At 44.8% G+C, this 21,083-nt stretch overlaps 1 protein-coding gene across 2 annotated transcripts in view; it reads left to right on the plus strand.

The window, feature by feature from the left end:
• The first annotated feature begins 459 nt into the window (after positions 1 to 459).
• GCLC (glutamate-cysteine ligase catalytic subunit) overlaps positions 460 to 21,083 on the plus strand; it is a 38,618-nt gene continuing 17,994 nt past the window's right edge. The window contains exons 1-3 of one of the 2 annotated variants that reach the window (XM_007460801.1): positions 460 to 1,017; positions 18,938 to 19,050; positions 19,871 to 20,053. In XM_007460801.1, the coding sequence (XP_007460863.1) occupies positions 868 to 1,017; positions 18,938 to 19,050; positions 19,871 to 20,053 (446 nt within the window). In that variant the 5' untranslated portion in view covers positions 460 to 867. The remainder of the gene's footprint in view (positions 1,018 to 18,937; positions 19,051 to 19,870; positions 20,054 to 21,083) is intronic. The other variant, XM_007460802.1, reaches the window with a different exon arrangement.

The following is a 21,083-nucleotide window of genomic DNA, read 5'->3' on the forward strand; positions in this document are numbered from 1 at the left end:
ACACAAATACTTATAATATGTACACGTCTAAAAACCTGTAGACAAATTTTCTTGCCACACCCTGCTGCTCTCACCCTAGTTTTATAAGTGTGAGGCGCTTCTCTCCATAAAAAATAATATGGTGGATTCTTCATTAATTCGAATAATCAAACTTCTTCCCCAATGCAGAGTTTCTCTCTTTGGATTAGAGAAAACGGATTTTTACACATCGCGTTTGCTTAAAGCGAGGCCGACCCCGGCCTGGTGAGCCCCTCCCCTTGGACTCCGCCCTAACCACGCCTACGCACGCCTACCCCACAGCCTCTGAGTCTCTGCGGGTGCTCGGCCACGCCTCCTCGGCCGCACCGCCTCCTTTCCCCGCCCCAGCCCGCAGTCTATAAAATCCGGAGCGGCGGATCGAGCTGGGGAGCGGCGAGCGGTTGGGAGTACTGGGCATGCTCAGGGGCGCAGGTTTTGGTCACAAGTAGGAAGGAGGTAGTGCAGGACACCGGCAAAGAGAAGCGGGAGGCACTGCCGCGCCGGGGCTGTGGGGGCCGCCGCCGCCGCCTCGCAGCAGGAACGAGGCGGGAGCCGGAGCGGGCGAGGGGCCAGGCCGTCGGGCAGAGGGCCGCCCAGCCCGCCCCCCGGTCCGCAGCCTCCGTCCGCGCGGTACACCCGACCCCTGGGTCGGTCCCCCGGGCGGCGAGGAACTCGCGCGGGGGAGCCGGAGCGGACCGGACCCTCCCTCCGCCGGCTGCAGCCCGAGGGCGCCCCCTCGGGGCTGAGCCGCCGCCGCCTTCCGCGGGCAGCTGAGTGTCCGGCCCGCGTCGCGCGCCGGGAGCCCGGAGCGGCCGCCGCCGGCCCAGAGGGCGAGGAGAGGGGGCGGCCATGGGGCTACTGTCCCAGGGCTCGCCACTGAGCTGGGAGGAGACCCAGCGCCACGCCGACCACGTGCGGCTGCACGGGATCCTCCAGTTCCTGCACATCTACCACGCCGTCAAGGACCGGCACAAGGACGTGCTCAAGTGGGGCGACGAGGTGAGCGCCCAGCCCCCGCCGCCCCGCGCCCCTTTGTTCGGCGAGGCCCCTGCGCCCTCGGTCCGCGCCCTGTGCTACCCTGAGGGTCCCCGCCGCGCCCCCGAGGGTCCCCGCCAAGCCCGCGGGCGTCCAGCGCTGTCCAGGGCCGTGCTCCGTGCCTTTGGCCGGACTTCTCTCTCCCATTCATTCATTCGGGGTTCGTTTCCATTCAGCAAGTGCGGAGTAGTCGCTGGGAGGGCGTGAGCGTGCAAAAGTGTGACACTGGGTGCCTGGAGGAGTTTTCAGGCTGGGGTGTCTGCCCGCCACCTATCGACCCACGGTCCCGTCTCAAAATGACATTAACGTGAAAGGGACTAAAGTTGTCCCAGAAGGCCGGTTGCTGTTAGGAATCAGGTCTTCAGGATTTCGCTTCCGCCCCACCTCATCCTGGTACCTTTTAAACTTCCAGCTTCTCCTCATCAACCACCCCCCGACCACCAATTTATAGATATAAATTAAAACAAACTATGGCTTGGTTTAATTCTAAATGGGAACTTTGAGAGCTTCAAAATTAGGATTTGTTAGTGCCTTTCCATGGCCCAGATCTAGTATGTAAACTTTCCGAATCTGTGCTTCCACATGTGTGCTGCTTCAAGGTGAAATGCCTCTAGATTCTCAATATTGAACCATTGTTTATTGGAATGATTTGGAAAGCACTGCCTCCTGTTAGTTTTAAAGTCTTTTCTGCCAAAGCGTTTTATGCCTTCCCTTCCTGTTTTTTTTTTTAAAAAAAAAACGTGTATATACAGTTCAAATAATCAGATGACTTCTGGAAAGGTTCGTTTATATTTTTCGTGTTTTTACCTTTTGCCTTCCATGGCTTGCTCAGGTGTAAATAATTTATCTCCTTGTCAGTGTTATCACTCTTTACCTAAGTGTCAAGGTGCTGCTACACCAGTGCCGAATCTCTCTCCTTGCAAAAAGTTAGTTTTTCTATGATTGGAAAATACTTCTGCCTGTCAGTTGAAGGAATTGTGCTTTTGTAAGCTAGAAAAGTATCATGACTAGTAATTCACATTTCTACCATAAGTGCTTTGCCATACTTTAGTGGACAGAAGAGGGGTACAGTATGTTTGGTGATGATTCTTCAGTTTTAGACTAAAGCTCTTTTTTTTTTTTTTTTACAGCATCTGACATTTTATATATTCATTTGTGTATTGTGTTTATTTTATGATCTATCCTCTGTTCCCTTTAATTTTTTTTTTCTCTCCCACACCTCCCTTTCCTTTTTTTCCACTAACAAACCCATGTCCTTTGGAATGAGGAGTTTACTGTTTAACAGAAACCATGGAGTAGAAAAGTTATCTTAGATTTAAAAAATAACCCGCTGATTATTTATTATTACTTTAAATTCTGCTTCAGCCATGTCTGGGTAGAGTGTAAGATTTTCAAAAAGAATAAAATTCCTGCCTGCCAGTATTGACAGTCCTCTTGGAAATAAGCAGCATGACCCAAGGGGAAGAATTGAGATTGTGAAGACTTCCCAGGTGGTTAAGAAAAAAGCCCCACTCTTCCTACTCCTGGAATAGCACTTCATTGAAACCTTGGTCTCCCCCAGTTTGATTCTGTAAGTCAAACAGGGGCTAACTCTCTGTTGTGGTACCTCTGCATCTCTGGACAGAGATGTGACTTGGGCGGGTGGGGGGGGGGGGTCTCACACCTAAGCATTTGCTGATGCTTCTGTTCCTCTAGCATCATGTAAAGGTAATCACTCTTATGTTACAGAAAATTACTTTTCAAACTGGAGATCATGATCCATTAGTGGGTTGAGAAATAAATTTAGAAGATTTTAGAAGTCTGAAATTTGTTGTTTCTTTACAGCATCTGACATTATGACTCTTGAAAAACTAGAGTCTGAACTGCTCAGGTTTACTTATATGAGGTTTTTTTGTCGGATAGTGAATACAGCCTGATCCACGGTTGGCTGAATCCACAGATGCTGAATGGAAGGCCAACTATGGGACTTGAGCCTCTGCGGATTTTGGTCTCTGGCGGGTCCTGGCACCAGTCCCTCGTGGGTACTGAGGGACTACTGTGTATTATTTGTGTATTGTGTGTATTTTATGATCTCTCCTCTCCTCCTAGATTTTTTTCTCTCTGAGACTTTAAAAATGGAAATGGGGTAGGATGAAGAGTATTGGTTTATCACACATAGTGAGAATATTATGTCAAACTTGAATTATTTGAGAGTGTGTGTAGGGGTGGTATATTAGGTGCATGTAAATTATTTTTTACTGTGGTTGCAGTTACGGGGTTTGAAAGTCAGAGTCCAGCATTTATCATGGCAGGCCTCCCTGATGAGGTGAGCCTCTGAGAAAGAGCAGGCCGTTAAACCGTTAGCATTGATCCTTGCGCATAGTGGGAACTCCCTGTCACATCTACTGAGTAAAAGTCTGCAGGCAGGATCAGCCTGCAAGTGAGCTTGTTTGGATGCAGAAGCCTAGGAAACAACCAAGAATCAGGCTGGGCCGATAAAAGTGGAGAAGGGTGTGGTGGGTGCCGTGGCCCTGGAGATGAAGGATGGCCCCACCAGACAGAAAGGGGTGTTTGGGACGTGATATGTTGGGCTGGGTCAGCGTGATACCAAAATACTGCTCTTTGTGGAAGTTTTGATGTTGCGCTTACAGGACCATGGACTCGGATTAAAAAAGGAAAAAAAGCAGCCTAAACCCATCATTGTAGATCTGGTTGGAAGGAGAGCCTGCCACTTTGGAAATGCTTGGCACTAGGACAGTATTTGTCTCTGGTGGTATTTATCAGGAAGAGCTTGGATTTGAAGTTGCACTTGTGTTGTATTCCAAGGCTTGCCAACCACCTTGGTGGTTGTGAACCTCAGTTTCCTCCTTTGGAAAATGAGAGGGTTGTTCCTCTTTGAAACTCGCCTGGGATCATCTTTAGACTGCTGAGTGAAGAGAAGGCTGCCACCAGTCACTGTGGTAAAAATGGTTGTATTGTACAAGTGTGTGTCTGCTGGCTTTTTGGAATTCAGAAGTATTTTCCTGTGAGAACCTTAGAAACAGGCAGATTCCCAGGTCAGCTTACAAATGCGAGTTTCACCTTTAGTGTGGCTGGTCCCACTGATCATGCTGTTACTGTGGGTAATCGAAGTTCTAACTCCCAGGTACTGGTAAGATATTTCATGCTGCCCCAGATGGGGGTGAGGGGGGAGGTGAGATGGGTGTTCCTGGGGGCCCTGATGCCTGCTAAGCGCTCTTTTATGCAAAAGAGTAAGCACTTCTCTCTTCACAGCCCACACACAACTTTTTAGGTACAGATTTTGTAAGTTGGAGTATGCACATTAAAAGACAAACCTAGGAAGTTTATGAACACTGCAAATGTGGCAGTAAATTCGACTCTTGAATGCTTCCTAATATCCCTCTAGTGTCAGCTACCTGCCAGGCTCTTCAGCTACTTAGTGACAGAGGCATTATCAGAATTGAAATCTGTCTGACTCCACGGTCCACTTCTTAAATACATTACACCAGGTTTTGGAATATTTACAATGTATGAGTTTTCATCAAATCTCTTTACAGAGTTCAAACTCTCCAGGTTACAGAGATGTCAGAAAAACATTTTAAAGGAAACATTTCTTCTGATTTTTCTTTTTTGCCTTTCAAAGGCAAGAAGGTCAATTGTGCTCTAATTAGCAGATAAATCTATGAGAACTTTGAGAGAAATATACATCTTTAATATTTATAAGTGCGTTATTATCATGTGTAAAACCAATAAGAACTGAGATGGGATTTATAAAGGGCTGGCATATCATTCATAGTTTGAACTTCAAATTACCTATGTAGGTTAAGAATGCTTACATGACTAATTAGAAAATGCATAGCTTGTTAATCACTGAGCTTATGATCCTATAGCAAAAATAACATCCTGAGCTATAAATCTAGAATGGACAAAAGCATAGTCATTTGAGTCTAATTGAAGGTTCTGTGTAGCTTTGAACGAAGTGCTTATCTCAGTTTTGTCATCTGTAAAATGGGGAGAGTAATACCTTCCTTATAGAGTTAGTAAGATTAAATGAGATAATGTTGTTGGAATGGTTTACAAGTAAGTGCCTAGTCTTTTAAATAAGACTCATAAATGTTCACTTGGGAATGTTTAAATACCCAGGATATCTCATTTAAAATATATCATTTAAATAGCCATGGTTATTGGGGAATGAGGCATTCCATGTTTGCCGGTTTTTAACTGAAATTTGCCCATTCAGATATAATTGTATTCCATTAGCTTAGTAATTGTTTATGGTATTTCTAAACTGCATTTCAGAATCTAAATTGTGTTTTTAAAATGCATTATTTGACAATGACTTCTTAGAATAAGGTACTGGGCACAAATTACTCCGAGAATTCATGAAGATTCCGTAGGTCGTTGTGTGCCCTCTGCACACGAAGCACAGTTGCTGCATCTTTCTGTCTCTTGCTGTCACTGTGGACATCAGTTTATCAGCATTTACTGATGTGTCTAAAGCACGGTGGTGAAGTCGAGGAAAAAGAGTGAAATACGGTTAGAGCTTTCTGGTGATTTTCTTTTTTTTTCAAAATTACCTTTTATAACCAAGAGGTTCATTTTTGAAGGTTAGGGAACCAGAAAACTGACTGTACAGTTGAGCTTTAAATAACATGGATTCGAGCTGCACTTGTCCACTTATACATGGATTTTTTTTCAATAAATAACGTACTAGAGTACCACATGATCCAGACCATAAAATTTATATGCAGATATTTGGCTGTGGGGAGAGTCAGCATTCCTAAACCCCTCATTGTTCAAGGGTCAACTGTGTATTAGGAATTGAGGCTAAGAATTTAAGCTTGCCTTAAATGTGAGCTTGACTATCACTTCTGGTGTCCATCTCAGTTTGGGATTTTTTCCCCCTGTTCATTTTGTGTTATATAGTTTATGTGGGCTTTCTTTTTAAACCAATTTCATTGAATTATAATTTACATACAATAATATGCACCCATTTTAAACATAGAGCTCAGTGACTTCTAACAAGTGTATACAACCAGATATCTGCAACCACAGTCAAAATAAAGAAATAGGAAACATCTGTGTATATATAACACTTCCATCACCCTCCAGATGTTCCCTTGTGCCCTTTGCAGATGTGTGAGACACACAGCACCCCAGGTGATTCTGATGCTTCAGGCACCATCTTTGGGAAGCTGCCCTAGAGAATTAGGGTCATTATTTATATGAAGAGAAGGGAAGAGAAGGGAAAGCATTCCAGGCAAATGAACAGTGTAATGAAGGCAGAAAGGTGAGAAATAGCATTGGTGTGTGAGCGTTCTGTGCCTGGTGGTGTTGTCAGTGCGGTGAACAGGTAGGATTAGTTTGTAGAGGTCTTTGGATACATAGAGGTTTTGATGTACTTGAAATACGGCAAAAACACAATGGGAGGAAAATGTTTATTCCTTCTGCACACCTGACTCCTCTAGAACATGTTTCTGGACTCCTGAACAAGTTACTGTGACCCCACCACGTCACTGTTGAATTCCTCTTTGTGAAGAGGAATGTCCAGGATATCACTTCTAAAGGTACCACTTCTAGGAATGTCTAGTAGTGGTGTTACCAAATGTACTAACTAGAGCTCTGCAGCTTCATTTTGAAGGAGAAACCTAGGTAATGTTCAGTGTAAGGCCCCATATCTTGAGAAAAGATGTCAGAATATTATCTGAGCCTCTAACATAGAATTTGTGTTTCTGTCTAGGAAATCTTTCATTATCTAAGGTTTTCTCCTGTATTTTCCTCTAGAAGTTTTATGGTCTTAGGTTTACATTTAGGTCTATGATCCTTTTGGAGTTAACTTTTGTATATGATGCAGGGTATGGATTTTTGGGTTTGGTTGCTTTTGCACAGTGCCCCAGCACCACTTGTTGAAAAGACTATCCTTTCTCCACTGCCGAAGGCCCTTGCACATTTGTCTAATATCAGTTGTCTATGTGTGGTTTCATTTCTGGACTCTTTGTACTGTTCCATTGCTCTATTTGTCCTTATGCCAATACCACACTTTTTATTGCTATAATTTATAATAAATTGTGAGATCAGGTAGTCTTACCTCTCCAACTTTGCTCTTTTTCAACTCATTTTGACTCTTTTAGGTCCTTTGAATTTACACATGAATTTTAGAACATCTTGGCAGTTTCTACCCAAAACAAACCCTACTGGGATGTTGACCGTGGTTGTGTTCAATCTGTAGATTGGGAAGAATTGACATCTTAACGATGCTTCCAGCCCATGAACAAGTATATCTCTCCACTTGTTTAATTTCTCTCATCAGTGTTTTGTAGTTTTCAGTGGACATGTCTTTCATGTCTTTTGTCAGATGTATCACTGAGTGTTTCATTTTTTTTTAATTGTAAATTGTATTACTCTTTAAGTTATAATTTCTGATTGTTGTTGCTAATATATTAAAATAAAATTGATTTTGTGTATTTATCTTGTATCCTGCAACCTTACTATACTGTTTTTGAACATAGGGAATACAGTTCTAGTAACTGTTTTAATGTCTTTGCTAATTCTATCATCTCTGTCATTTAAAGTCAGGTTCACTTGACTTTTTCTCTACAGTTTGAGTAGGTTTCTCTGCTTCTTTGCATGCCTCGTAGTCTTTGATTGGATGCCAGACATTGTGAATTTTACCGCGTTGGGTGCTTGATATTTACATTTTCCTAAACGTATTCTTAAGCTTTGTTCTGGAATATAGTTATTTGGAGATGGTTTGATCCTTTCAGGTCTTGCTTTTACAATTTATTCAGCAGGTCCGGAAGAGTGTCACTTTAGGGCTAATTATTCTCTTCTGCCAAGGCAAGGCCTTCAGGGGTACCTTCCTCAATGCCCTGAACTAGGAGTTATTCCATTCTGGCAGGGGGAAGGCACCCTGTCCCAGCTTTGGGTCCTCACCTCTCACGTGTGGGTCGACTTACTACCGAGTCCTTAAGGGGGGACCCTCTGCAGATCTCCAGAATTGTCTGTGCAGCCCTCTTCTCTTTGGTACTTGGTCCTGTGACCTCTAAATTACTTGGTTTCCTCAGATACTCAGCTCTATCTCTTCAATTCAGGGAGTCCTTCCCCCCACCAAACCCCCACTCCCACCGTGGGCTCTGCTTCATCTCCCTGCCCATGATCTAGTGCCTCTTGCCAGGCAGGAAGCTGGGGCATTTGTAGGGCTCACTCACTTTAAAATTGTCCCTTCTATCACGGGGATCTCTGCCCTTTGTTATCTGATGTCCAGTGTCTTGAAAATTCTTTTATATACTCTCTTTCTCTCTTTTTTTTTTCGGGGTGGGGGGTGTGAAATTGATCGCTATTACTCCATCTTGAACAGAAGTGGAAGTCTTTCTACCTTTTCTCTGAGCTCTGCTCTCCTTTGTCTGTAAACTTTGTCCAAAGGCTAGCTACTCTCATAGTTATATCTCCAGCAACCTAGATATAGCGAAGTTTTTTTGGTTTTTTTTGTTTTTGTTTTTGTTTTTGTTTTGTGTGGTACGCGGGCCTCTCACTGCTGTGGCCTCTCCCGTTGTGGAGCACAGGCTCCGGACGCGCAGGCCCAGTGGCCATGGCTCACGGGCCCAGCCGCTCCGCGGCATGTGGGATCCTCCCGGACCGGGGCACGAACCCGTTTCCCCTGCATCGGCAGGCGGACTCTCAACCACTGCGCCACCAGGGAAGCCCCTAGCCAAGTTTTTTAAGTCAGGATTTTCTTTGCCTTTATGCTGTTCATCACTTAGTACCACTGTTATCATCCTATGACTGGGTATTTGGTGAAAACACAATTATTTTGAAGTTTGCATACATGTTTAAGAATGGACTAACTTGAAGATGGGAGTGCAGCCCCAAGTCTTCCTCCAAACAGTCGTGTGATCTTAGATACAGAACTTAAATTCTTTGGACCACAATTTCCTCATCTGCAAGAGTAATCAAAAAACTCTATCATTTGGTTTTGAATTGCATGCTTTTATATGTATATATAATTTCTAATTGTATCTTTTAACAGTTTGACTGTTTCAGAATGCTTTAAATGCCACACAACTTACAAAAATCAGGAAATGTGTACAAGAGACAGTAGAATCCGTCACCTTTTGGGTTTTAGGATTTTTCAAAGAGAACGTACTTTACTGGCTACTGAAAAAGTAATCTAATTACAAACCCATAGATATTAGATATTAGGTTTCTAAAACCTTTTCCTTAACTTCCTAAGTAAACCTGTTTGAATCCCATAATGTTTCTATTTTAAAAAAATAAAATGCAAGATATTACCGCAGACTGTTTCCTTCAGAAAAACTGAGACTTAAGCTTCACTTACATGTGGCAAACACTAAAGGCTTTATTTCCATGATGGAAGACTTTTAAGTATTTATTGAGTGACTCCTGTTTATCAAGGACTTCTGTGGTAGGTCATGGGGTTGAAGAGAGAAACCAAGAAAAGGGAGAAGCTCCCTGCCCTTGAAGACCTCCGGTGGCATGGCAGGGTCAGGGGACAGGCTGGAGAGAGGAGGGGAGGAGTTTGCTCTCTGCCTGGAGATCCTGGGAGTCTTAGAGATGGGGGGCGGAGTGGGGGACCTTCTGGGAGGATCTCAAAGGGAGACAGAGAGCGCAAGGGAAGGGTGTGTGCAGACGTGCGACTGTGAGGTGCCTGAGGTTGAGGATCACTGCCGTGGTGTGGGACCAGAGCAGGGCAAGGGGAGTGGCTAGAGGCTGAGGCTGTCGAACGTCCTTTGTTTTTTGGGTTTTTTTTTTTGTTTTTGTAATTAATTTTTTTATATTGGACTATAGTTGACTTACAATGTTGTGTTAGTTTTAGATGTACGACAAATTGATTCAGTTATACATATACATATATCTTCTTTTTTTTGAATTTTTGAATTTTATTTTATTTACTTTTTTATACAGCAGGTTCTTATTAGTTATCCATTTTATACATATTAGTGTATATATGTCAAGGTCCTTTGTAGTGGACCACGCCAGGAGACGTGGTATTGTCAGTCCAGGAATCGTACAGGGAGACTAATCCTGGGTCTCTTCGGCGGTGGTGGGGAAAACGGGCTGGGAGGGTAACTAGAGGCTGAGAGCTCCCACTGCAGAGGTTATCTCGATGCTGAGGGAGGGGAGAGAGTGTAGCCTGTGGGGATAGTTCCTGGGGAGCTGCTTGGATCTTCTGGTTTGGGATGTCCTAGGTGAAGGAGCCCAGTGCTCATGCAGTGGAGATGCGGGGTAGACAGTGCAGAGGGAGCTGGAGCAACATCTGAGCTGGCTATGTGTGTGGCAGGGCAGCCACGGGCCTAAAGATGGGGTTGAAACGAAGGAGGAGAGCGAGACGACTAACCCAGAGAGGAAGCATGGCCATCCCCTCCAAACCCTGGTGATACACACGGGAGGACCTGGACGTGCGTGGGATCTGGAGAAGGACCAGTGGGGGCAGTAGGACTGCCCTGGGGGCAGGAAGGGTGTCAGGCTTCCGAGAGGAGTGCAAGGATGGGAACGGAAGTCAAGCCAGAGTTGGCCGGTTAGGGGACTGGAGGCTTTGGCAGCGACCTATCTCGAACATACTAGAACTTGGGGAAAGAGCAAAAATTGGTTTCCAGCCAAAATAAATGGCTCAAAGCCCATGCATGTTTTCACAGCTTGTAGGGTCCTTGAAATCTTGGTTATGATTTTCAGAAAGAAACAGAATTGAATTGGAAAAGCATATGCATTTTGGTTACTTAGTAGCCACGGGGATTGTATACTGAAACTGATCATAAAGGACTGAGTAATTTAGAATGATGACCCTGAATCTCCTCCACTTAAAGGCTGGGTTTCTCAGACATTGTTTCAGAAGTTAAGGAAACATAAATAAGCGTCAGACTTCTAGCCAAAAGAGCACATCTTTTATAGGTGTCCAGAAAACTTGGTTATCCAGGTTGGTATATTTTTGCAGCATTCATATGGCCACGGCTCTACTCTGTTGGACACTGTTTGGAGAGCTTTCTGTGTTCTTAGATGTTTGTGTCTGTTATGGTCAGGATTTAGTAGTTAAACTTATTTCCACAACAAGATTACAAAAGAACCCCCAAACCAGATGTTCCTAATTACGTAAATGTTCACACAAACCCACTGTCTTGTCTCCCATCCCCCAGGCCCTTTTTTCAGTCCTTTGGATTTAGTTAACACCTTCCTTTTTTTGTACTGGATGCTGATTTAGCAGAGTTAAAGCAAACCCTGAAGGCAAGAGCCTCTGTGAAAGTTTACATTTTTTAATTTAAAAAGTTTTTTTGCTTGAAAGGATACGCTGAGCACTGTAAGCCTCAGAGGAACATTAAAGAGGTTATTTGGGAGTGCTTCCCTCATTTCCCGCTAAAGCGTTCACGTATTTACGCAAGTCGGGCACTTGGAAGGCATATCGTCCAACACACCATGCGGCAGCAGCCCTGCCTGTGGTCCTCCCTCCATGGCTGTGTGAGTGGTATCCAGGGCTCAGGAGCTGCCTGCCCCAAAACACAAGAGAGCGAGAACTAGGTAGCAGGCAAAAGCCCTCTCGGTACAGAGTGCGTGCACTTTACTCCTGGAAGCCTGTCTCAAGCCCTCACCCGGAGATTGCTCACTTTATACACAATTCTTGCAAGCTGGTCATTTCCTTCCGCAGTTCCGGATGAACTGCAAAAAATCAGTCGAGGCAGCAATCAGAGACCAAGTCGGAGAGCAGCTTGGAAAAGCAGATCTCGACACGGCAGCCGGTGCCTCCCAGGGCCTTGCTCTGTTAAAGAAATGAATTGCCCCGAGTCTGAATCCTTAATAAAAAAGTGGAAGTATGTTTAGTATCTTCCTATTGTAGCAGAAGAGGACGTAATCAATTTTAGAAAGATTTCCACTGATGTATGCATACAATTTAAGAGATCATGTGCTTAGAAGGGGTGAGCTTTAGGTAGCAAGATGATGCATTTGAAAGAAATTCCCTTCCTGGCAATGCAGTGTGTGTAGTCTTATCTTTGAGAGGGAAAGAAAAATGGATGGTTTTATACCACAAGAACTCCTGGAAGAGTTTAATGACAGACATAGTAGTTTAGAGTTGGAAGGGACACTTTGTTAGATTAGGACATGTTCCAAATGTCCATAATTGTAATATTTGTGAGGAGAGAGGGGAAATTAAGACTGCTCTGGCCTGGGTAACCACTTCCACAACTCCACAAGGCACTAGTGTGGGTGGCACCCCTGGGCATGGGACGAGAGAGGTCCTAGCGTTGGGGGTTAGCCAAGGTTGCTCTGAAGAGGTAGCACGTGACTAGAGCCCATCAGGAGCCAGCTACTTGAGGGGCTGCGGTCAGAGCTTTCCAAGCAGAGAACAGCGGTGCTGTCCAGGCCCTGGAGTGGTTGGCTGGCGGAGAAGCAGAAGGAAGGCCTGTATGGGTGCAGCCTGGGGGGCGGGGCTGGAGTGGAGGGGCGGCACACGTGGTGAGGGTGCTAAGATGTGCTGAGTTTGAGCCATTTGAAAGTGTCCGGGAGGGGGGTGACTTGACCTGTGCCCGCTGTCGCAGAGCTGGCGGTGTTCTGCATGAAGTCTTTCCTTTTACTGAGACCGCGAGGACCTGAAACAAACACTGCGCGAAACAGTATTTGGGTGAAATAGTACTTCTTTTCCATGAATGACATATTCTGGTATTTATTCTACTCATTTCAGTGTTTTTTGGTAATGTTGATTACAGGCCACCATGGACCCGTAAGAACACTTAAAAGACACTGTTCTGCCTCAATACGTGTGTCCCTGCCCGAGAGCTAGAAAATAATCACTAACACGTGAGGATATGTGTGCTCAACTACCACTTTAGGCACTTGACACATTATTTTGTGTGCTCCTCCCCAGTGGCCCCTTGAGGTAGGCGTTATCCTCATTTTATAAAAGAAAAAAACACAGACGTTACTAAGATTCAAACTAGGCTCCAACCCGACCCAGGCTGGAGGTGGAAGGGAAAGGAGTAGAGTGTGGGGTGGGCTAACAAGGGGGGTGGGCTGCTTTGATAAAGGTCTCGAGCAACAAGTGCAAGCTTCGGTGTTTTTGGTTACCAGATGACCAGTGGTTCCCTCCTAGTGAAATGCCAGCTACACTTTCAGATCTGAAAAGTCGAGGATGTGTGGTCAGTTTCTCAGTCCGCAGGGCAAATGGTTTAGCGATGTGGCTGCGGCCTTTCCAGCTAATCTTCTGCTGGCAGCCTAGCCCTGTGAAAGGGCAGACACGGATGAGCCTCTGTGGGGATGAGGCTGACCTCACTTGATAGCTATGCTGCCAGGCGGACCTTGTCCCGGGCCGCAGGTAGTGGGCCAGCATCAGAGCCCCAAGTCAGGAGCTCTGGTTTATCTCAAGCAGAGACTGTAATCCTTTCCCGTGAATTCCAGGTATGGCAGGAAGGGGTTTGTCTTAGCATGTCTGCATCCTGCAGACCCTGTCTTCAGCAGGTCATAACTGCTCTCTTGGTGGGACCTGCATCAGCATCCAGGCACCATCAGATGCGGTTATGAAGGAGACCCTCACTGTGGTGGAATGGCATTGGACTTGGAGGTCTGGAATCACTGTCACCTGCCCCTGGGGGCCCAAGGGCCCCTCTGAGCACAGCAGTGACTTAGGAGTTGCACATCCTGTTTCGGCACTGGATCTAAGTCTCTTTAGAAAGCATCACCCTCCCTTTGTTGGGTGGGTTAATCTATCACCAGTTCCTAAGAACTAAAGCCCTGAATTTCTCATCTCTCGATGGTGGTCCCTGAATATGGGCCAACTTCATCTCTAAACACACTTACAGGGACCTAGCTTGCTTTGTCAGTCACCTGCTCCAGGAGTGCCTGGGGCCCTGAGCCAGCCCTGCTGAAGCCCTGAGTTCTCCTTTACCTCGTGGGAGTCCTTCAGGGGCCCTGACCTCTCACTCCCTCACCGCCCCCTCCCCACCTAAGCGCTGCAGAGCAGTTGATCCAAGACACCCTCTCTTGTCAGCCACGTGGTGACCAGGACCCTGTTCTCAGGAAAGAAGTGAAGAATTCACTTGTCCTCAGAACCCAGAAGCTATAGTACTAACCTGCAGTTGTTTTGAGGTAAATAAGAACTGTTTATATTTACAGTATTATTTCTTTAGGAGGACGTGTCTTCTGGCTTAGGTTTCTAAGTTGCAGAGTGCCCCTGTTAGTGGCCACAGCAAACATCTCCTTTGGTAACTTCACGTGATGTGCTCTCTTCTGTGAGGTTAACCTGTGGGAGCAGACCGGTTGGGTTCTACTTTGGTTCAGAAATAAGGTAGGAGTGACTTAGCCTGGTCTTTGTAACCATCAGAAAATGAAAACTGACACATGCCTGAAGTATAGTGGCATGGTTAAAAAAAATCAGCCAGTGTCAATTCAGAGGCCCAGAAAGTAAATGTCTCATACCATTTGTAGGACATGAAAGAGCAGATCGGCATGCAGGGCTTTCCTTTGCACCAGCAGTAATGCATCAGTGTGTCCAGATATAATTCCAAGAGGTGGTTTCTCTCAGGTTTAAGTCCAGTGCTGTCCAGTACAACTTCCTGCAGTAATTGAATTGTTTGCAATATCCAGTGAGGGACTTGGGAACTGAAATTTTTATTTTACTTTAATTTAATTTTATTTTTTATAAATTTATTTTATTTTTGGCTGCATTGGGTCTTCATTGCTGTTTTCTCTAGTTGCAGCAAGCCAGGGGCTACTCTTCATGGCGGTGCACAGGCTTCTCATTGGGTGGCTTCTCTTGTTGCGGAGTACGGGCTCTAGGTGCGCGGGTTCAGTAGATGTGGCACATGGGCTCAGTAGTTGTGGCTCACGGGCTCCAGAGTGCAGGCTCAGTAGTTGTGGCACACGGGCTTAGTTGCTCCACAGCATGTGGGATCTTCCTGGACCAGGGCTCCAACCCGTGTCCCCTGCATTGGCAGGCAGATTCTTAACCACTGCAACACCAGGGAAACCCTACTTTAATTTTAAATCTAAAAAGGCCACACATGCCTAGTGTCTACCATAAAGGAGAGGGTGTTTTTTTCCCTTTCCTTTATTGAAAGGTGTCATTGTCCCCTTTTTGAGATTCATCACAATTTTCCCTGCTCTCTCCTGAATCTTAAAATTTTTCACTGAGGCTTCATATTACTGATCTTGGCACGTGAAGAATTTGTTTTGGTAATGATTCAAGGAAGTTACTTTATGTAATCGTATAGGAAATTCGTCATTTTACACAGTGTTAAAATTGAGATTAATGTATTATGCATAAAGAACCTCCTGCTCTGTTAGCTGAAGTCCTGGTCTAGGACACTGGAGGAAGACCAGGCCAGGGCAAGGCCACGTTTATTTTGTGTAAACTTCCCTGGCGTGCACCCTGTGTTATTCTGTGGTATGAAATGGCATTTCATAGTGGGGGAAAAGTCAGAATATAGCAGATATTATAAGAATTTGATGTAACTTTATTTTTGGCCTGTGTGTTTCTTTTCTTTTTTTTTTTTTTTTTTTTTTTAAGGACTATCTACCCAAGACTTTTGCCCATATTTTTTTTTTGGGTTGTTTTTTTTTTTTTTTTTTTTTTTTTTTTTTTTTGAAGTATAGTTGATTTACAGTGTTGTGTTTCAGGTGTACAACAAAGTGATTCAGTTATACATACATATATATACACATACATATATATGTATACACATATATATATTCTTTTTCAGATTCTTTTCCCGTATGGGTTATTACAAAAGATTGAGTATAGTTCCCTGATGTAACTTTAGAGTAAACTACTAAAACATTTCCTTTTGGGGAAAATAGAGCAGTTTAAAATAACATTTCAACAGTTATAGTCTAAAATGTCACCATATACAAAGGGTTCCTGGACCTGTGGTGGTCACCTTAAGTTCACCCACTGTTTCAGGCACAGCTGCTCTTCTGCTCTTGCCACGCAGGTCTTCCCTATTTCACTACAAGTGATTTTGAAACCAAGTAGCATCGCCATTGGTTCTAGCACCCCTTTGGGTGCTCCAGGCTTGAGTATCTTGCTAGATACGGAAATGGGTGCCATCCAACTGGATGGTTGAAAGTGCTCAAAAATATTGGTCATTAGTATTTTGCTGTGTGAGGAAACCATCTTCTGGGCAGAAGGCACAGTCACTAGCTTTAAAAACAGTTTACAGTCTACAGGCGGGACTACTGTGACATGGTCTCCAGGGGTGGGCCCAGTTTATCTGCATCTCTGGGCAGCCAACCAGGTGATTACACTGCAGTCAGGGTGGTGGTCAGGGGAAGCACAGGGGTCGGGGGGTGGGGGCTGTATTTATGACGACCCTCTCCTTTGCCTGGCCAACCCCCTCCCCCCAGGAAACCTTCTGATACCCCAGGCAGGACCAGACCCTCCTGTTACACGTGCCCCAGACCATTTAGCTCCCTTGAGTTACTGGCTGTCATTTCAGCCACCTGTGAGCTTGACAGCAGGAGCCACATCCACCTGGCTCTGTGTAGTGCTCCCAGCACCTGCCGACCACAGGACTTTGGGTGAAAGGACAAAGGGTGTGGAGGCAGCAGGACGCTGTGTTTCAGCACTGATGGGTCATCAACTAGTTAGAGCCTTATCACAAGATGGCTGCGGGCATGTTCAGGAGTCGGTGTAAGGAGAAAACCAGATCTCTTAGATGCAATGGGTGGTTCCAGCCGAAGTCAAGACTGCTTACTGCTTGGGCCGGTGGAATGGAGGAGGTGGCCCTGAATCCTGAATTGTGAATTTCTTTAGGGTGGCTGAGGACGCCCCGCTGCAGCCCAGTCCTCCTGGGCTGAGTTACCCCGCACCTTCCCCCTCCTCCGCCTGACCACCTGGTTGCAACCCCTTCTCCGGGGTGTAAGGAGGCCGAAGTCTTCATCCCAGTGCCTGGGAAGCAATGTAGGACCTCACTGTCCCCCAGGGACGCAGTGATGGGTTCCCTCTCTCCAGAGGTCAGATGCATGATAGGTTAAATACTTTAGAGAGGTGGCCCAGGGACCTTTGTATAACATTTTTTCAAAGGAATTTGAAAATTCCTTTTTTCTAATGTACACAGAAATTGACAGAGGAACTTTCTCAAAGTACAATCTCCCTAAATGGGGAACTGCCTGTAGCTGCTTCTGAGTCTTATGGAACTAGATTGTTACCAAATTAAGTGCTGTTTTCACCTCAGCGCTGATGACTTGAACTCATCAGTAAGACAACTCTCTCCGTCTATTCTGGCTGCTGTAACAAATACCACAGACTGGGTGGCTTAAACAACAAACATTTACTTCTCGCAGTTCTGGAGGTTGGAAAGTCCATGGTCAGAGGTGCTGGTAGATTTGGTTTCCAGGTGAGGTCCCTCTTCCTGGCTTACAAAAGGCTGCCTTCTCACTGTGTTCTCACACAGTGGAGAGAAATCATCTTTCTCGTCTCTCTCTTCTTATAAGGGCACACAAATCGCGTCACAAGGGCCCCACTCTCCTGACCTAATTACCGGCCCCCCAAGGCCTCACTTCTAAATACCATCACATTGGGTGTTAAGGGCTTCAACATAAGAATGGTGTGGGGGGCACTAACATTCAGTCCATAACAACAACCAATAAAAATTCATCAAAAGTTTATTTTTGTTGTCATTTAAACCTGCCAGACTATTTCCCTATGGTTACTAACATTTTTTCCCCCTTTTATATTTCTTACCTGAAGGGCAAACCAGTCTCTTGAATGGTACTATTTCTGTGATAGGGAGGGCTGACTCAGATGCCTTCCACCAGGACGGTGGGTCTGCAGACCAGAGTCCCCCTCAAAGGGGGGCTGCCCAGTCCCTTTGGACCCAGGCCTCCTTCTGGGCTTCTGCGCTTTGGTTTGTTTTTAAGGCTGGGATCTGGATTTACATGTGAAATGTCAGGTAGATAAGGTAGATAGTGGATGTATTGTTGCCTGTCTATTTTATAATAAGCCAAACAAAGTACTTTCTGGGGATTGGTCTGCCACATGCCACAAGTTTGCCATCTCTTCTCTGTCTTGGGGTCTTGTGCAAAGTGTTTGCCTCAAGTGTTTGCCTGAATGGTCCAGCTCCAGTCTTTTCACTTACCTATGGATGATGTGTGTCTTATTTTAACCTATGTAAATAGTGAGTCACAATCTTCACTATTAATACCAACTATCATGACTTACAGCATGTGATTTCAGGGAAAACAAATGCAGGTTCTATTTGTACTCTGCCCAGAAAAGTCTTACTTTGGTATTTCACTCTCGATTTTTTATCACAATTCCACTAGGTATTGTTATGAATGCACTAGTGCACCTTGCATTGTAAATTCTGTATGAGTTCAGAGTGGAGAAGTGGTCTTAAATTATTCCTGAAAAACCAAAACAAAATTGCCGAAACTCCTAAACTAATACCTCTATATTGGTGTATTTGATTTTGATTTAACTGTCCATTAGTGAGGCTCATAGTGGGATGATTAAATAAACTACCAGTGAGGAAGGATAATCTACCTTGATTAGAACGCTCAGGTAACCCCTTTCATAAACTTACAGTAAGCCCACCGAGGAAATACATTGTAAAATGCGACTACTACATGCAACTGCAATTTACAGAATCCTGGCTTTGAAATACTTCTTTCTCGAAGTACAATTTGTCAGAATGGGCATCCTGACCTTTCTATAAGGTGTTAAGTAGAACGGAGGAAGACGGAATCACGTAAGAGCCCTTGTCGTCCCACAAGGCCACCGTTGGCCATTCTCTCCAGGTTTTCGAATTATGCAAACCTCACTCACTAAGCACCATCGTGTAAGCAGATGTGACTCCTCAGGACACTGTCATCCTTTCCAAGCTTCACGTTTCCCTACTTTTCCTAAAGGTCGCATCAAGCACGAGTCTGGAGGAATGTTCATCTTTCTCTCCTTTATTTTCAATAGGTGGAATACATGTTGGTATCTTTTGATCATGAAAATAAAAAAGCCCAACTGGTACTGTCTGGAGAGGAACTTCTTGAAACTCTGCAAGAAAAGGGGGAAAGGACAAACCCAAAGTAAGCTGATGTACTGAAGCCTTCTTTGAGAGTTTCTGAAACTGTTAGAACCACTGGAATATCATGTCTCCTCCCACGTACAGGAGACAGGAGAGCACAGCAGTTTAGGGCTCTGGCTCTGGTTCCCAGTTGACTGGGTTCAAATCCTGCTTCCTCTGCTTAATAGCTGGGTACCCTTAGGTGAGGTACTTAACTTCTCTGTGCCTCAGTTTCCTCAACTGTAAATCAGGGATAATAATAATACCTACCTCTTAGGGTGTAGACATTCTAAATACGTTAGTAAGCACTTAGAAGAGTAAACTCAATATAAAGTTTGTTTACTATTTAAATTTTTTTTAATTGGCAGTTACCAAGATCACAAACCATGGTGTCAGAGAAAACTTACAAATGGGTTGGCAGGATGTTTTTTTAATATTTCTTTATTTCAGTAGACAGAGGTGAAGGGGGCATGTACCTCCAGTTCATTTTTCTACCCACTAAATTTTGGGAGGCTGGGTTTGCATTTGGAACCCAGTCTTAAACTGAAGGAGGCCTTAAATCCCCACGTCCTTCCCCGCAGAGTGGACAGGCTTGCTTGCCTTGGACAGTGCATGCCCTGTGTGTGTCTCAGTTACTTATAAATATTTTAGACCCAGCACTTGTAACCCTTATGTAGTTGAAAAGCTGTGGAAGATTAACAGCCACTGGGAATCGTAAAGAGTTCTTGGCTTCTTGTATACCCAGTGGCTTCTAAATTTTTGGAAGCAACTTTTTCAAAACTAAAAATGGAGCGGACTACAGCAGAAGAATAAGATGGACTGAAACCTTTTCTCCTCTGTAGCCACCCTACCCTTTGGAGACCAGAGTATGGGAGCTACATGATCGAGGGGACACCTGGCCAGCCGTACGGAGGGACCATGTCTGAGTTCAACACGGTCGAGGACAACATGAGGAAGCGCCGCAAGGAAGCGACATCTCTGCTGGGGGAAAACCAGGCCCTCTGCACAATCACTTCGTTTCCCAGGTTAGTCCCTGTGTCAACGTGCATGGTTGGCATTTCAGAGCATCCGGGTATCAAGAGAGCAGATCACAACCCAGCACTTGTCTGCACAGTTCTCATGCTTTGCAAGACAGTTCATCCTCATCACACTGTGTCTGGTAGAATCTGTAACATTAGAGCTGCAGGCAGAGTCATATGCCAGCCTCTGGCAGTGGTGGTGGTGGCCGGGGGGACTGTGGAAGGACCCGAGGGCCACAGACTCCGCAGGCCGAGGGGAAGGAGCAGTGCACAAGGAAGGATGTGCGTTGCCCCCCAGATCAGATCAGGGGGCCCCCCGATGGGGGCTGGCATCAGCGCTCCCAGGGTCTGTTGATACATATTAACAAAGAACAAGGGAGTCACTGGGTCATGTTTGGATTGTGCTGAAAAGATTTAGGATTTGTCATCAAATCTAGTTATGGCTAAAGTTTCATAAGAGTAAATATAAGGTAAATATGAACAGTGAAATTCTGTCCTTAGCTTAGTATGAGGTACGTAAATATCACACAATTATACGTAGGACCTGTATGCAAGAATGCAGTTCTACCAAATTGTAAATCTGGTTATCTCTGCTAGATATCTGTCAGATTGTGGCAAAGTATGCTTACCTCCCCAAAGTTCAAAAGCACTTTGGGGATTGGTATCTGTGGCCTGGAACACTCTGAACTATTTTTATGCTTTCTTTTTTTTTCCTGATAAATGTCCACGATGGACATAGGCATTCACAGTCACACCACTGGTCTTAGGACACTTAAAGGGAATTTTCTTTTTTAAAATCTCTGTGGTCACATATAAATAGTTGAAACCTTATTTAAGCAACTCATCAGACATTTAGAGAAGTATCTTTTTCCTTCTCTTAAGTTATTATGAAGGGAAGAGAGTTGAGCTAGGAATAAGTTTTATTCTAAAAATCTAATTTTTTTAAAAAAGCCTAACCATATCTTTTATGATGAGAGGGTATTTTTGGATTTGTAAACAAAACAAAGATAATAATTATTTGTTTGTAGAAGGCTCA

This window comes from Lipotes vexillifer, unplaced genomic scaffold, assembly GCF_000442215.2.
Source record: "Lipotes vexillifer unplaced genomic scaffold, Lipotes_vexillifer_v1.1 scaffold921, whole genome shotgun sequence".
NCBI lineage: Eukaryota > Metazoa > Chordata > Mammalia > Artiodactyla > Lipotidae > Lipotes > Lipotes vexillifer.